Source organism: Rhipicephalus microplus, chromosome 4, assembly GCF_043290135.1.
Source record: "Rhipicephalus microplus isolate Deutch F79 chromosome 4, USDA_Rmic, whole genome shotgun sequence".
In the NCBI taxonomy this organism is placed as follows: domain Eukaryota; kingdom Metazoa; phylum Arthropoda; class Arachnida; order Ixodida; family Ixodidae; genus Rhipicephalus; species Rhipicephalus microplus.
The window spans coordinates 26,215,496-26,232,423 of record NC_134703.1 but is presented as its reverse complement, the minus strand read 5'-3'; the positions used below and the strand labels follow the sequence as shown (position 1 = coordinate 26,232,423).

The 16,928-nt window shown below is 47.0% G+C and overlaps 1 protein-coding gene and 1 long non-coding RNA gene across 4 annotated transcripts in view; one reads left to right on the top strand and one right to left on the bottom strand.

Annotated features, from left to right (window-relative positions):
* LOC119171764 (ETS transcription factor pointed) overlaps positions 1 to 16,928 on the bottom strand; it is a 198,151-nt gene that overhangs the window by 107,418 nt on the left and 73,805 nt on the right. For all 3 annotated transcript variants that reach the window (XM_037422593.2, XM_037422594.2, XM_037422595.2), the window contains exon 3: positions 11,196 to 11,391. In XM_037422593.2, coding sequence (XP_037278490.1) covers positions 11,196 to 11,391 — 196 coding nt within the window. The remainder of the gene's footprint in view (positions 1 to 11,195; positions 11,392 to 16,928) is intronic.
* Positions 4,434 to 12,185, top strand: LOC119171766 (uncharacterized). Its single transcript, XR_005109890.2, has 2 exons — positions 4,434 to 5,258; positions 11,967 to 12,185. It is a non-coding gene; the product is annotated as an uncharacterized LOC119171766 (long non-coding RNA).

Genomic DNA, 16,928 nt, shown 5'->3' with positions numbered 1-16,928 from the left:
CAAATCTGCGCTGCCGATAAGAGTCTGGCGCGAGGCGGCAACATTTCCATGAAATGGCCGCCGCGGCCCCTATCTAGTTCACTATAGCCGGGCTCCGTCAAAGGTCTTGGAATACTGAAAAAGCCAACTAGCAGCGTTGCGCGAGTTCCTTGAAATATATGTACTGTTGTATAGAGAAGAATTCTGTTTCTACATAGGCGACGTAATGTTGGTAAGATGGTCTAATTTCCTTATAGTAACAAAGCCCAATCAGGGCAAATAATGACGAACACGCAGATGACATTGGCTTGGTTGAAATGCGAGTAACCCAACTGTCTGTCCCACTGATCCAATATAACAATGTACAAAATGGCCGGAGTCTTTCTACCCCTTTGTTTTGGTATTCCGCCAAATGCCGTTTTCGACCATGCGCGTTGGAAGTCCCCACATCAACTATGCGATGTCCACGCACAAGAGGAGTAGGAGGGCAAAGAACAAATCGCTCCTATACCTTGCATATTGTGACGCAATGTTCTTACGAAAGATTGTTGATGGTACTATGGAGCGAGTGGACTACAATGTGCACTTAATGTGCACTATAATGTGCACTATAATGTGCCCTATAATGTGCACAAGCGCTAAAAGAATGCGTCAATCGACTTTGTACTGTCCTGAAGACTATAAAAAGTGTTTCGTTCCAAATCCTCTTCAAGGCATTCCGCTGATGTAACTGTTAGCAGGTCCCGCTGCACTGCTCATTTTCGCTAGCTGGAACTACTCCGCGCGCAATGTCACCCTTCCCTCGCAGCCTCCGCCTCGCTTTGTTACACTTCACGCAAGGGCCAAACTGAAATGCAAGCTCAGCTAAAAAGAGCCCGAGAAAAGAGATCCTCAGCGCTGCACGCCCATGCACTTTCGTATATTACGACGTGCTTTAGCGGCGAAAGACAAGCTCCTCCCAAGGCCTCCATCGTAGCGCGCGAGTCAGCAAGCGAGCCGCCGAACCGTTGTGCAACTAACTGGCTGGCACGTCCCGATGCCGCATGCTGCTCCTCTCGCGCTATATGCTCTTGAAGTCGTCGGTTTCGCGGCGCGCCACACTCACGCACAAGGGCGACGGCTGTCCCCTGCAGCCGAGGGCATCGCCTTAAAATTCCGAACCCGTGCAGCTTTTCCCGTGCCTCGCTTTTCGCAGCATGTGCGTGCGCCCGTTCGCGCATCTGTGGAAGAGCGCCCGCGCAGCGCGACCTTTTCCAAGAGCGAAATCGCGCCAGTTGCGGCCGTGATTCTTTCAACTTGTAACATTGATTGATTGATTTGTGGGGTTTAACGTCCCAAAACCATTATATGATTATGAGAGACGTCGTAGTGGAGGGCTCCAGAAATTTTGACCACCTGGGGTTCTTTAACGTGCACCTAATTCTGAGCACACGGGCCTACAACATTTCCGCCTCCATCGGAAATGCAGCCGCCGACGCCGGGATTTGATCCCGCGACCTGCGGGTCAGCAGCCGAGTACCTTAGCCACTAGACCACCGCGGCGGGGCTTTCAACTTGTAACATTAACCCCCGTATTCAAAAACGCTCCTCGACTCGAATTTCATCCTTCAGTTGACTGAGTTGAGCACTGCGCCACTGCTCGACCGAAATTGACGCTGCGCTTCTCAAGAATCGCTGCAGAATATTGCCGATATGCAGTGACATGGTCTGCCAAGAGATGGCGCTCCCATCGACCTTTTTAAGTCGAGGAGAGTTTTGTGAGTGAAGGAGCGTTTGTGAATACGAGGGTAACTGTTGGCGTCTTACGTCCCAAAAGCGTGATGTCATTGTGAGGGACGCCGTAGTGGACCGTTCCGGGAATTTTGACGAACCGATGTTTTTAACGCGCACGTAAATCTAATTGCGTGGGCCTGTACCACGTCGCCTCACGGTCGAAATCCAGCTGCCACAGCCAGCATTCGAGCACCATGTCCACCAGACCACCGGGTCAGAATCCAACTCGGTGTGGAAGCTGTGGTGCTGCATTGTCGCCGTAGGCTGTGTGTAACAGCGGTATATAATAATAATAATAATAATAATAATAATAATAATAATAATAATAATAATAATAATAATAATAATAATAATAATAATAATAATAATAATAATAATAATAATAATAATAACTACACTTTTGCGTGTTAGAATCGCGTTATCATTATGAAGTACGCCATATTGGAAGATAGCGGATTAACTTGAGCCGCAAGGGGTTCTTTAGTGTGAGTCTAGCACGCGATTGGATTGGATAAACTTTATTTATTGGATAAACTTTATTTTCTAGCACGCGAGTTGTCTGCTCATTTCACTTCAAACGAAACACGGCCGGCGAAGAGGGTGTATGTATAAAATGATGTTCTCTATTTGCGTCTCAGTTGCGTATGACATATTTTCTTCGTACCAGACTGTATTTCAGAGCAAAAGCCTTCGTCATACTATGTAGCCTTTCGATTTTGCTTTGTGTTTCAAATCAGATATCTAATTTCAAATCTCAAGTCGGGAATCGAACTCGTACCCTTGAGGATAGCAAAAGGTGGTGCGTGAAATTAGGGGAAATACACAGAATTCCGACACGTTCCTGGGGAATAGATGGGAATAACCTCGTGAAGCAGTTTCGAGGAAGGATCGGGAAAGTAAATTAAGTCACGTAAATAATGCGACAAAAAGAAGAACAAAAATGGAACTGCAGTAAAACGTTTCAATACATTCTAGCGGCTGAACGGGCGCGTCCTGGTGCAAGTGACGTGTATAAGCAAGGACGCTTGTAAGACGTTAAAAATTAGGAATAAAATAAAATAAAAATAAAAGGAATAATATATACAAATACTAATTAAGATCTCTTAAAAAAGCAACTACAAATTGGACGCACACTGATGAAGTGCGAAAAAACCCGGCAGGCTGCCAACAGTGTGGCTCGGTGACCAAGCGGCTTATATTATAGGCATGTCACTGCCCCACGGAATGTCTGTCATTTGCGCCGACCGAAGGCCCTCATGGGCTCAACACACATGAATAAAACGGGTATCTTCCGAGTGTGTCCATCTCTGAGCATGTGTGACATTCCCAGCTCTGGGAGCATGACTTAAAGCTTCAAGCGTCGGGGGCGCTATTATTATCTCAACAGTGTATACGCTGTTGAGATAGGCTGTCGCGTACACGAGCTTGCGTACAAATGTCGCAACTACACTTTTTTTTTTAGACAGAACTCTGTAATCCTCGATATCAGAACAGGACGTGACCCTCCTTCGTCTCGACTTCTTCTTGAGTAGAGTGTGTGAGTGAGAATTTATTATAGAAGGCAAAGAGGTTGGCCTGAGCTTAGAAAGAGGGATGATGATGGGGACAAGATTAGGTGGTGCGTATGTACAGTAGCCACTTAGCATTGTACCCTACAGTCTAGTATCTAGTCCAGTGCTATTGATAAATTCTAAAACAGCCTATTTAGCAGTTTATGACACCGTTTGTTCGTTCTTGAGTAGAAATTCCAGATAAAATGACATCCAGTACACGCAAAGAAAATGATAAGAACACCAAGGAAGGAACAGAATACAAAGGGAATGTAGGGTTGCAAACAAGTCTAGAAGGATTGGTATGATACCGCAAACCTGGGAACGCCGCGGTGGTCTAGCGGCTAAGGTACTTGGCTGCTGACCCGCAGGTCGCGGGATCGAATCCCGGCTGTGGCGGCTGCATTTTCGATGGAGGCGGAAATTTCGTAGACCCGTGTGCTCAGATTTGGGTGCACGTTAAAGATCCCCAGGTGGTCGAAATTTCCGGAGCCCCCACTACGGCGTCTCTCATAATCATATGGGGGTTTTGGGACGTTAAACCTTACATATCACATGTCGTATCATACTGGGGAAAAATGGGGGAGTTTTAAAGATAGAGAAAGAGACAGAGTGAGAGTAAATCCGCCTGACGTTACAGAACCAAGCACCACTTCAAGTATAGATCGTCTCAAGCTTGATAGCGTCTAAAAATTGAATGCCAGGCTATCCTCAAACCTTCATAAGCTTCATAAAGGAGAGAGTGGCTGCTGTACTGTAGTTCATCGTATCGCAAAATACAGCCCACACGGTTGCAGGTGTAAACTAATGATATGCTTAAGCAGGGGGTAGTTTAAGATGCGGTCAAATACATACATAGACGACCACATAAGTATTCAACCCGCAAAACTTATGAAAAAAATACACCGCTCTATACAAGTCAACGATTATTGTTTTTGAGCTCGTTTTTCTCTATATTTTCGTGCAGTAATGCAAGCAGTTATACCGCCTTCATCACAGAGAAACTGAAGAAACAGAAACACCTCCATTATTTTCTTTAAATCGTGGTGCCGTGCCACGATTACGAATCCGTATAGCAGATCGCCCACTTATAAGCAACACTTAACGTAGCCTGCCAAGTTAATAGCGCGCAACATGAAATTTTACATCAGCGTCCTTTGCACGCTTACGTAAAAGCCTAGCAGATGACTGTCGCTTGCGCGAGTGTTATAAAGCTCGAAAACGCGACATTCATTTCCTCAAACATCCAGCTCGCCAATTAACGGTTATGCCTCCCGTATGAGTGAAGATAGCTTATGTGGTAGTGAAGTTGGATTGGGAAAGAGAACCGTTCAAGGCAGCGCTATGAGAGAGAGAGAGAGAGAGAGAGAGAGAGAGAGAGAGCTCTCTGTCCACTCAACTCCTCCTCGCGCTTGAGCAGCAAGCGACGCGCATTATATTCTTCCCGAAGGGTGATTCGCTGGCTGCCCTTCGCGCACAAGGCAATCCGGCTATGGCTCGCATGTTTTCCTATACTGTGCATGTCTGCGCGTTTTGTCTTCTCCGCTGTATAGCGGCTCGCAGTGTGTTACGAAGGCAGTACACGTCTCAATACTTGTTTGCTCGCCGATGAAGAACGCCTTATTTCTCGCGCTAATATCATGCTTGTTCTGTCAGTGGTCTCGTTGTTTCCACTTTTTCTTTGACCTTTCACCTAGTCCTATCACGCAAGGCCTACAGGCAACGTTACGTCCGCAGGAACTATTGTTTCGTCGTCGTTTTTACGTTCATAATCTTAAAGCTAGCAGCGCGTTCTGCATTCTATATTTAATAATTGCTTGGGTTTCTAAGTCACACAAGCATGATATGAATATGAGAGACGCTGAAGTGAAGCCCTGCTGTGTTTCCCGAGAAAGACAGGCTTGTGTGAACGCCTCTGACACGCAGTGGAGCTCTACACGCTACAGTGAAATTACTGTAAGTCACTCCTTTTTTTTCTTTTCCCTCTCTTCCCTCTTTCTCATCGTTCTTGTCCCCTTCCCTAATCCCCAAGTGTAGGGTATCCAACCGGATGTCGTTCTGGTTAACCTCCCTGCCTTCTCCTTTTTGTTGCTTCCTCCCTGAAGTGAAGGAATGCTAAAACTTTTATACCTTAGGGTTTTTTTTAAACATTCACCCAAATTTAAGTACACGGGCACTCATAATACTGCCTCCGGCAAAATGCGGCCGCCACGGTCAGGATTTGATCCAGCGACATTTGTACCACTTGTACCATTTGTACCAATTCGTAACCACCGAAGTGGTTACGAATTCTCTGACCAACCACAAAAAAATTATATTCCTAACTTTCTCCGTTTTCTAAAACTGTGTTAATCAGTATACATTGTACTATACGTGGACAACGTTCTCTAGAGACATCTAGAACTGGACAGACGGGTTTCGTATACGTTTTGTTTCGATCAATCTAGGAGTGCGCACTGATGTTCGAAAATACATCGTTACTACTTCTGAGAGCACTCAGAAAAGAAAACGTTGGCGTGGTTGAGTAACTGCATACAAATCAATGCACGGGACTAGCCTTGGTTGATATGTAGCCGCTCTAAATGATCAATACGATGAAAGCTACGAGTAATAGATCACCTAACGATGTTACACGAGCGTAAAATAAAGAGAAAAAAAAAGAGAGAATAATCGACGATGAACTACGTGGCTGCCGACCGAAAGATTATCAAACACGAGCTCGTTAAGTCTCAACCAGCGATCAAGAAGAACCAAATTCGATACGCCCACCGTTTCCGTATGATCGATAGTGACCACCATCGGAGCTGTCTATTTGTCTCTGTGTTACGAAGCGGATTACACGTATTGAGAAAGGTGACGACAATTACGGGTTTTTGACCTCAATTATGTGCACGTAATTGCACAGCAAAAGCAACGATCGTTTGATATTGTAAATACTCACTGAAACAGTACCCTACAGATACACTTGCAAGCGTTTATATCTCTCCCCTTATTTGTAACTAAAGGCAAACTGGTTCCAGAAACTCGTTATCGCTACCAAAGAAAACGGCGTCATAGGGTCATACAATCCATTAGGAATAGCGATAACTGGTGGCTATTAATAACGAAAACTGCGCCTTCATCAGTGCTTGTAACGTCATCGCTTCGCGGTCATCGCTCCTGTTTGTGATCATAAAAAGCGTGCGGGTATGTAGCTTAGCGTGACTGAACTTGAATTGATGGCGCAAATGTTCATAGAGGAGCGAAGAAGAAGGCGCGGAAGACGTAAGACACTGAAAAGCGCGCTTTCTCCGAGTGAAGTTCAGCTATGCACCATCTAACCCAAAAAATTCCGCCATATCCACGAAGTGAATGATGATGAGTGGGCGAAGCTCCGGAGGTAAACCTGGTAAACCATGAATCCTCTGTACATTTCGCCCACTCGATTTTATTACATCGCTCCCCTAGCGTACGTCGCCGCACTAAATCGAACGATGGCCTTCAACCAATGACACGCGCCATATGTGACATCATTCCTATTTTATAAGATCTCGCGTCTTTCATCAACTACAAGTACCGCTTTCTAGTTTATAACATCTTTAATCTTTTCATCATCAGCTACAAGTACCACCATCTAGTAAACACTACAAGAACTAAACGAGAGGTGGCTACATACAGGAGACGGTACCGCCATCTAGTGAACACTGCAAGAACTAAACTAGAGGTGGCTACATACAGGGGACGGTACCGCCATCTAGTGAACACTGCAAGAACTAAACTAGAGGTGGCTACATAGAGGGGACGCACAGCCCACGCCCTAAGGAGCATCGCCCCTAAAACAAACGTTATTAGGCTTAGCGTAGAAACCACTCGACCAGTCAATCACCGAGTGCGCGCGGAATTTAAGAACAAACGTGAGAGGTCGGAAAAGCGCTTTGCCGGCGAAACGGATGACACGCTCGTGAATGACACGGGTATTACTCCGAAGGCCACGATCGAGGGTCGACGTCAGCCACGACGTAGCGCATCGTACACAACCGCCAATCGAGTTTCACGAGGGTTTCAAATCGTACGCCATTCGAACGTTTTCTTTTCCTTAGAGGAAAACGAACGCCGCGCCGCGCAATAGTGGTATGCGGTGTGTATATCGTACGACGCCGGAATGAGCAATCTGGATGCAACGCAGAGGTCGCCGCCGTGCCGAGTCGGTGCTCTTCTCGCCTTTGCTCGCATTCCCTCCCGCCTTCTTGCACTCTTTGTAGCAACTGTCGAAGAAACGGCTAGTTTCGAGAAGAAGGTGGTGATCACGCGTTGCTGTTTCAGCTGGAAAGGAGGACACGGGGGCCGACTTACGCTCGTCTGTCTTGGAGGCACAGATTTTCCTTATTTTCTTAGTTGCTATAGGGTTTCCCACAAGCATAACAGTTAGGCTTAGGTTTGAGATGTAGTATTCATGCTTTCACTATACGGACCAAGAAATTCACCGATGAGATAGCATAGCTCTGAGCTGTATTATTTATTGTTTGTACAAGCTCACCATTCTCGAAAGCGCCGCTGTTATTTAAATATGCCGATGTTGTAGACGATAGTCGAGCCCAATAATCATGAAACAAGTAAGGTACTCGCACTACCAATTTAAAGAGAAGTCTAATTCGGTCATTGGTGTATTGATGTAATGATGGGTGTGCAAGGGAAGGTGAAAGTACTCGGCAGACTCAAGTGCGCATTACGTAAGAAGACGTGGTATATTATGCATAATCAGGATTGCAATGGCGTGAATAAGCTGACTCGTCTTGCCAGGCGAGGCAAGCTCTGCACACTTTTCTCAAGCCGTTAGCGACGTGGACTCCAAACGGTGCACTCGAGAAAAATAACGACAAGAAAAAAACCCAGAAAAAGATGGTTTACTTGAAGACATAACCACATCAGCTAATTTTTTATTTTTTTTATTTCAGGATTCACGTTTTTGACGCGTAGAGCAAAACAGCGAGAGCGTGTCAGAAACCGATGACAGCTAGAGCATTTCTTGGCGTTGTCGGGCTCCTTAACTTTGCCAAAATGAAAATAAAGTGTGCTCTGAGCCCCAACTTGCCACGGCAAGGTGTAAATAACAGCTCTGTGGTGTCATCGCCATGATGCAACCGCGCCATGCTGGCACCTCCTTGCGAAGACTATTCGTAGTAACTGCTAACGAGGGGGCACGTCGACTCCATAAATTTGTCACCGACGCCCTTGATTATTCGGAAAAGTCGCTTACTTTGTTGCGCTCGTCTTCGTAATAAAGCTTTCTTGAGAATAAACCAGTACTCGCAGTAAAAAACTGCGAAGCTCTACTGTATTTTACAGCACCCATCTTTTATCACTTATATTCCTTCCCTCACTTTCCTGCGTCACCGATCCTTATTGACATGGAAAAGATAGCGCCACCTTTCTTGTCCCACCACCAACCACTTCTGCGTAACGTAACACATTTCGAGAATCGATGCAGCACCAGTTGCCAACACGGCACCACGATTCCATGCGGCGAAGCGGAAAATCATTAAAGTTTTCAACGCGCTGCAGCTTTCACGTGTGGAACTCTCTGTGGGGGATCTCGCGTACGTGGAGTTAGTGTAAACATTCAAAGTTCAAGAACCGGAAGCAGACTGGTTGCCTGATTTAGGAGGGCCGGTGTATGTGTGGGTAGCTTTGATTCCTTCCATTCACAACCAACGTTTCTGTGGGTGTCTGCATCACCCTCGTCTGAATAATGGGTCTTTATGTATGAATTCCACAACGTCAACGAAGACATACAAAGCAGCTTTCACTGTAATGACTATAGTATTTCGGCTTCGTACTAGAGGTCGCATAATCGAATACCTTAAAAATTATTTTTCTTTTAATGCTCAGGGAATGGAGTTTTGGAGTATTAGCTGTTTATGACTTTCACATGACTCACTTTTGCCATATACACTCTCAAAAGCTACACCACAGCCCCGTTCTCACAATAAACCATTTGCTGTTTAATTACTAAATCATACTAAACCATAATTCACTACTGCTAATTGCTTCTATGGCACAATTTCCACATCATAATCATATAAACTTAATAGGAGCTCTGTGTACTACACGCATATTTGGTGATCACCACCTGCGAGTGACGTTGACAAACACTTGTCGCTTACGATAAGGCTTGTAGCATTTCACATTAATATGGTACATCAAAGTGAGCTGTCTCACTCATGCAGCTCTCACGTGCGCAGTAAGAAAAGTCAGAATAGGAATAGTTTAGAATAGCAGCAACAGATGGAGTGCTGCGGGATTATGGCGTGGATACCAGAAGGCGTTTCCCATCGTTCCCCACAGAAGTAAACTAGCGCCAGCAATACACACAGTACGTCATTGATTGACGTAAAGTAGCCCAATATTTTTCAAGTGCCGTAAAACCGAAGAGCGACCTATCTTAGATAAGGCGGACGCTAAATGGCGACACGTAGGAATATCGTTTCAACGCAGACGGCGACACCTTCGCCGCCAGCATCAGCCGCCGCGATAAATCTCTCTCAATTCACTGATAGAGAGAGAGAACACAACTTTATTGTCGTCAGACTTAAGGAGGTAGGTGACCCGCCAGGCTGAACCTGATGGCCACCTCCTCTGCCCTTTGTACGGCCTGGAGCTGAACGGCCAGGCTGGTGGAGGTCAGAACTGCCTCCCACCCCTCTGGCGAGGGAGCGGCTAGGAGATCGAGAGAGGGGGGATCTTCCCTGCAGGCCCAGAGAATGTGATTAAGTGTGGCTATTGAGCCACAATGCGAGCAATGCGGATCAATCGAGTCGGGGTATATACGTGCATAAATGTATGGGCACGGAAATGAATGTGTTTGCAAGCGGCGCCAGATAACCTCCTGGCGCTTAGTTAGCTTATGGTGCGGGGGTGGTTTTGTCTGCCTCGAAAGACGGTAATATTGTGTGATGTCATGGTAGGATGTCAAGGCTTCACCAGGGTTTTCCAAATCAGAGGCGGGTACCACCGCTCGGCTGACGAATCCTCGAGCATATAGGTGGGCCGCCTCGTTCCCTGGGTTCCCCGCGTGAGCCGGCACCCATACCAGCGCAATGGAGGATAGTGCGTCTTCCTCAGCATCTGTAAGGAGACTGGGCAATAGTAAACGCAGAGTTGTGGGGGCCACAATGCCACGTGCGAAGTTGGATATAGCAGCCTTTGAGTCACTGAGTATATGTTTACTAAAGCATATGCAATAAGCGTAATCACTCTCCCCGGCAACAACGCCAATTCACCTCAAATTAAAGCGGCTGCTTCTGTCCGTGTGCTTAATACGACAGAAGCTGAGGAAGCGGCGATAGCGCTAGCAGCAGCATCCGGATTCAATTCACTGATACACCCGGATGTGAACCAGTTGTCATGCAAACGCGCCCGTTTACACTTGCGCGTAGTTTGCGACATAGAGTTTCCCACAATACTTACTAGAGGGAACTCTGGCGCTAGTATCTATGGGAGCTACAACGCACGGCGCTTCATCGAGCATGGGAATGATGGGTAGTACACACATTTGTCTAATATTAGTACTTGTGGCCTGATTTTGGCTCCGTGTGTGTTCGTGTGGCTTGGAGCTGTTTTCTTACGAAACAAGTATTAGCAAATGTTCAGCGATTGCGCTTCACCACCCTATTTTTTTCGAATTTCCTTTCCAAATTGGGTCACGACATTCAAAAGGGTTGAATTTTTCTTTCAAAACAAAATCGAAACACATAAATAAATGAATCCGCAAGTACGATTCGCCACCCGCAAGTACGAAGACTAGGCAAATGTGGGTACTACCCATCATTCCCATGGTCGCTGAACGATCGCAGCGCCAGAGTGCCCTCTAGTTAATGTTGAGAAACTCTATGGTTTGCGAGTAGGATTACTCACCGAGAGAGCTCTCTTCGGACAGGTCGGAGAGTGAGGGCACCTTCTGCATGGAGCCCAGGGAGCGTGGGCCCGACGACGGTGGAAGGTCGTCAGGCAGCTCGCGCTTGATGTTCTCGGGCGCGATCAGGGTCCCGCCGCCGGGTTCGCCACCCATCAGGTCGCCTCGAGTGGGAAGGTCCAGCTGGAACTTGATTTGCTGCGAGAAAGCAACACGCGCACATTGCAATGTGCACACGGCAAAGAGCCTGCGCACGAAGATGAGAGAGTCTCTTTGCACCTCGACAGCCCGGGTTCACGTGGCCTGAGCAGAAACGTCACACGTCACGTGTAGACCGGTTCGTCGCCGTCGACCATGTCTATGGCAGTAGTATAGTCGTGGCATAATGGTGAGAATCGTGCAGCGGGTATACGACTTATAGTTACGGTTACTGGCTCTCCGCTGTTACCCGTCTTATGACGATAGCAAATTCGCGACACTTGCGCAACGTAAGCGAGCCCCTTGCCTTACATTCAAACTATAACGCAGGGGTACGACGTAATGTCGTAATGCCAATCTTTTGTTCTATATTTTTATACATGAATTCACAGGAGGTCCCCCTGACAGTTTTTACTTTGGGACCTCCTTCTGTATTACATCAACATTTTACTTGCACTGTATTGTACTGAATAAAGTACTACTACGACCTCTAAAAAAAATCTACAGATGTCGTCGAAAAGCGATAGTATTGCGTGTGGAGAGAGTGAATGTGCGACGTTTTTTTTTTTTTTCAGGTTTCGTGATTCCGGACTGTTCAGCCACAAATCGACTCTCCCATGACGAAATGTCAAGCTCGTGCATCATGACGCTTACAACTAACACTACGCATGCTCCATGCGAGCAAAATTTGTGACTCTCTTGATACTTACACCTTGTGTATCAATCTATAATAACCGTCGCTTTTCTTGTGTCTGTATCGACGTTCATATGGAAATAAATCCTGTTTGGTACAATTGTTTTTGTTTTTCATTTCCAATATACTTCTCACCAAACAGATGCGACAAACCACGTTTTGCTTCTACACGTAAAACGACCAATATTTCACTCGACTCAGCGCGAAAGACAACAGTCCAAGGTGCGAGCTGTCACAGCACACAGTATAGTATGAACAAGCTCCTTCCTTCCCGGTTTGTATTTCCTTTACCTGCTCTATGAAGTGACTGAGAGTGGCTGACAGTCGCAAGAAGCCATTTGTTACGACGCGAACGCCGAACGGAGAGCATCGCCCGCTGAAACAAGACTCCGAAGAGACATCCATCAAACGTGAGATAGCGACACGGACGCTCAAGCACAGTACATGCGCGCGTCACACTGGATGTTCGTCTGCAGGGCAACAAAACGACTGCAGGCCCGCCTCTAATCATTCTTTCAGTTGTATCCATCTTCCTGCCTTAACCCAATGCGATGTAAACAAAACAAGCCGGTAGAAGGGAAAACGAATAAGGGCTGCCAAGCGGGAAAGGCAAAATGTTTCCGTCGAAAATAATGTCCACAAGACGGTGCATAGGACACGTTATCTCGGGATGAAAAGTGTACGCGACTTTGCATTCGTGCCAGCTCCTTGACGATTCCAGTCTTTCCTTCGTTCTCATTCAAGGCGAAACACGAAGTAGGACCCCGGTCATTTGTCTTGGATAACATCTTTCCTAGCTATTTACCAGCCGACGTGCCATCTTAACTATGTGTGCGTTTAATGCCAGCACGTCTGCAAAATCCGAAGAAAGGAGGTGCTACCCCGGACCAGTATAAGGTTTCCAAGATCCCACGATCTCGTTGGCTCTCGCGCATCGAGAAACGACAGCAAGGAGGCGCAGGGTGCCACTGGGTGCCCTCTTCTTTTTTTCCCACGGAGCGACAGGTTGCTCCTTCTTCTGCGCGCTCAGAGTCGTCCCTCTGAGGCACCACGACGACTCGTATTTGATGTTGTGCTAGGCAGCGCACGTGCAGCACCACGATGTCGTTGTCTCATCAACTCGCATCACCTTAAGCACTTTCTCTCTTTCTTTCTTTCTTTCTTTCTTTCTTTCTTTCTTTCTTTCTTTCTTTCTTTCTTTCTTTCTTTCTTTCTTTCTTTCTTTCTGTCCTTCTTTCTTTTCTTTCTTTCTTCCCTTCTTCCTTTCCGGCGTGCAATGACACTTATGATACCTGTATATTTATTGTAATAGCCCTCAATCAAAAAAAGGAAATATCGCCTGTTACACCATTTCGCAAGTCCTGACTCTCTTTTAACACGTTGACTCTCTTTAGGAGGTCATTATACTCTCTTCAGAGAGTCATAGCAGGCGCGACTTACCGAAACACAGCTAGCGCGCATCTTTAAATAGAGTTATATGACGAGTCAGCACTCGACGAAAGATTAACAAGTAACTTTTGCATTAAGATCCATACGAACGAGTTGGTATGGTTGAGTCATGAAAACAGCGCATGCACGTTATTTAAAAACTGTAGTGCCACCGCTGCATACGCGCCAGCCGATTGACTGACAATCCTCCTCTTTTTTCTCTCTCTCTCTTTCTCTTCTCTTTCCTCTCTCTTTCTCATCTTTATGCCCCCTTCCTATTTCCCCAGCATAGGGTAGCAAACCGGGCATGTCCCTGGTTAACCTCCCTGCCTTCCCTCTTGTTGTTTATCCCCCCCCCCCCCCCCCTCGAAGCGAAATGTAGACATCTTTTATTTTCGTGTTCCTTGTGCATGCGCATGCCAATTTCATTAGGGAATTTTGGGCGCAAAATGTATAAGCACGTAGTTCCGTCACACCGAACGCGGTCCTCGTTGTTTCGCCAGCATCGCCACTGCCGTTGTGACGTGTCTCTCTACAAATGACGTCACGCGTGACGTTTCTGTTCAACTCACGTGACCTCGAACTGGTCGAGACGCGAAATACAGCCCAGTATGCATTGTCGTGGTCGTAACGGTAACCGACTGTTCGATTTCGCTGACTGACGGCCGTGTGTACATGCATTGTTTCTTTTGCGCGTTGCTGCAGAGTTGCTGGTCAGCGTGAAGCGCGGCTGTCAGCCGTCGAGCGGCGTCTTTCGTCGCGGGTGCGTATAAGTCACGTCACGCGGGTGTCGCAGAGACGCAAAACGAGACGCCATTTCCAGACTGCTTGCAGCGCGAGGAGAGTAACGACACGACACGCAAGAACGACGTCTCCCGCTTTGACAACGCCGATGTAACGCGTGCATCCTCGTGAATGGATGCGTGGGGCCGCGCACCAGCCAATGGCTCGTACGTGTTTTGGGCCGAAGGGTGAGAGCAAAATTACTGCACGATGTTTGGGTTAACATTACCTAAGGTGTGCATGAATATGTACGACTTGCGCTAAACAATAGGTGTAAAACAACCACATTTCCTCTGTAGTCATACATGCCTCGAGCAAGAAAATAAAAAAAATAATGAGTGTTCACTCGCACAGCCAGCCTTGACCACTGAACTATACGTTTGAAATCATTGCTTTTGTTTTTCTGTCACTTTTTTTCAGCGCGTATATGTCTGACCAAGACGTAACGTCACAGGCATGGCGTACTCGCCAGTAATGTATGGTGGTTTCCAGTAGGTTTTAAGCGCACTTAGCCGCATCTGCATGCATGCAGAGTATAGGAGCGCTAATATTGCGCGCTCTTCATGGCGCCATCATACCACTTTGTGGATCGGTACGTTTGGTGCCCCACGACGCTCTCTCTCCTCATTCGTTACTCCTTCCGTTAACACAAGCACGTATGGAATGTAGGATCTCTATCCTGCAATCCACTTGCTGCTACCTATATATAGGTGATAGGCAACCGAACTCTGCGATATAGTGTATACATGGAAGATATTTACCAATATACTGAAGTGCACTACCGCTTTCGCTAGAGGAAAAAAAAAAAGCAGCTGCACCCAATATTTCCACATATACTTTCACCAGTGAGCTTTTCAGAAAGCATGCGATCAACATTGTTTTGCATAACGCACATTTAACTGCACCCTCAAAAGGAGGCAGCATCGGAGGTTCCTGAGAGGTTTGCGTGCGCTCGAACCAGTTCCGCTGCACTGGTGGTTAACCGAAGTCACCATTCCCTATTGAAAACGAATTCAGCGTATTGTCTTATAGATACAGAACAGCGCCGCTGTCGTTTACGTTGCGCCATGGCTTACGTTGCATTCAAGCATCCTACATGCATTCAAGTGGCCATGTCGCTTGCTAACGTCCCGAGACGGGCACGAGATCGTTGCTCTGCGTCTCGCTGCGCCGACACCCGAGGAGACACCCGCCGGAGACACGAGAAAAATAACAAGAAGAAGAGCAACAAGCCGTCTCGGTTTACGTGCAGGGTGGGCCATGCGATGAAAAATGCGCCCAGTCATCGAAGAGGAATTTCTTCCCACGCAAGTTCTCCTACATATCATATGCTGTACAGACGCCATTGAACAAGCACGCGCAGCGGGCCAATGGAAACGTCTTGGAGAGCCCGAGGCACATCGCGCTATAGGCGAAATTGTCGACCATATACAATGCTTGTCTGCAGCCGCACTATATATTTCCTTACATAGTATACAGCAAAGGTGAGTTGCTCAAAGCGACGTGCCTGCCAGAGACAATGATGCGATGAGCCCAGGAGATCTGCAAAGCTCCATGGAGCTGACTACATATGCACACACAATATAAATGTGCCTGCGTGTTCCTGTGTTTCTCGCCTTGCCTGTCAAATCTGTCACCGTAGCTTATCCGAAACACGTAGGTGGGCCGGACTGCGGGGGTATACCGGTCGCTTCGTCCGCTACCGGAACAGAGGCACGAAAGCATGCCGGTTGATCGCACTGCATGCATACACCTGCACGTTCTGGAATCGCACGTTTGCCTGAACGTATACACGAGCTTATTTATGACTTCTTCCACGAGATGAATCATCCACGCAACTGAGCTTTGGCGTAGAGGTCACCTACGTGGCAAGATAAACGATGCCGTGTAAATCACAACCAGCCATGTCACTGTGGAATATCTACTGCGCACAATTCATCGTGTAGCTGACCATCTGTGATGGGAAATCTCCATTAAAAGCGCTGGGAGCACATGGAAACGCTTTTCTGTCCCGTTGTTGTTTTTCGGTACGCAATTTTTATGAATCGTTATATATATGAGTGAGTGAGTGAGTATGTCCTACGCGTATTACAGCTGAGCCCGTAGTGACGTGTCGCTCCGCTTGAGGGCGTCGGTTTGATTTCCCGCCGCGGCGGTAGCATTTCGATGGGGGCGAAATGCAAGGGACACCCGTGCGCACATAGACTTAGGTGCACGTTAAATAACCACAGGTGGTCGAAATTAATCTGGATTATCCACTACGGCGTGCCTTACGATCATATCGCGCTTTTCGCATGTGAAACAAGCACAGAAATTAATAATAGGGGCTTTCAGGTTGCACGTATTCTTCCTTACCGGATGGAATCTGCACATGCGCGGGCCTTTACGCAACGTAGATTTGCTTTCACGGAACGTAAATATATACGCGGCCTTAACATATTACGTTTGCGGCCATAGCTCGCGAATTCGCCTTCGTTCGTAGCTACTCGCGTTATCGGCTTTTCGGATACTCCAGCCTCCTGGAGTATCCGAAACTCATTTAGGACCAGCTTGTTTGATCCGAATTGCCGCGATTAGAGTGACCGTGAATACGGAAGTCGTAAACGTGACAAGCCTAAAAAACCCAGGAAGG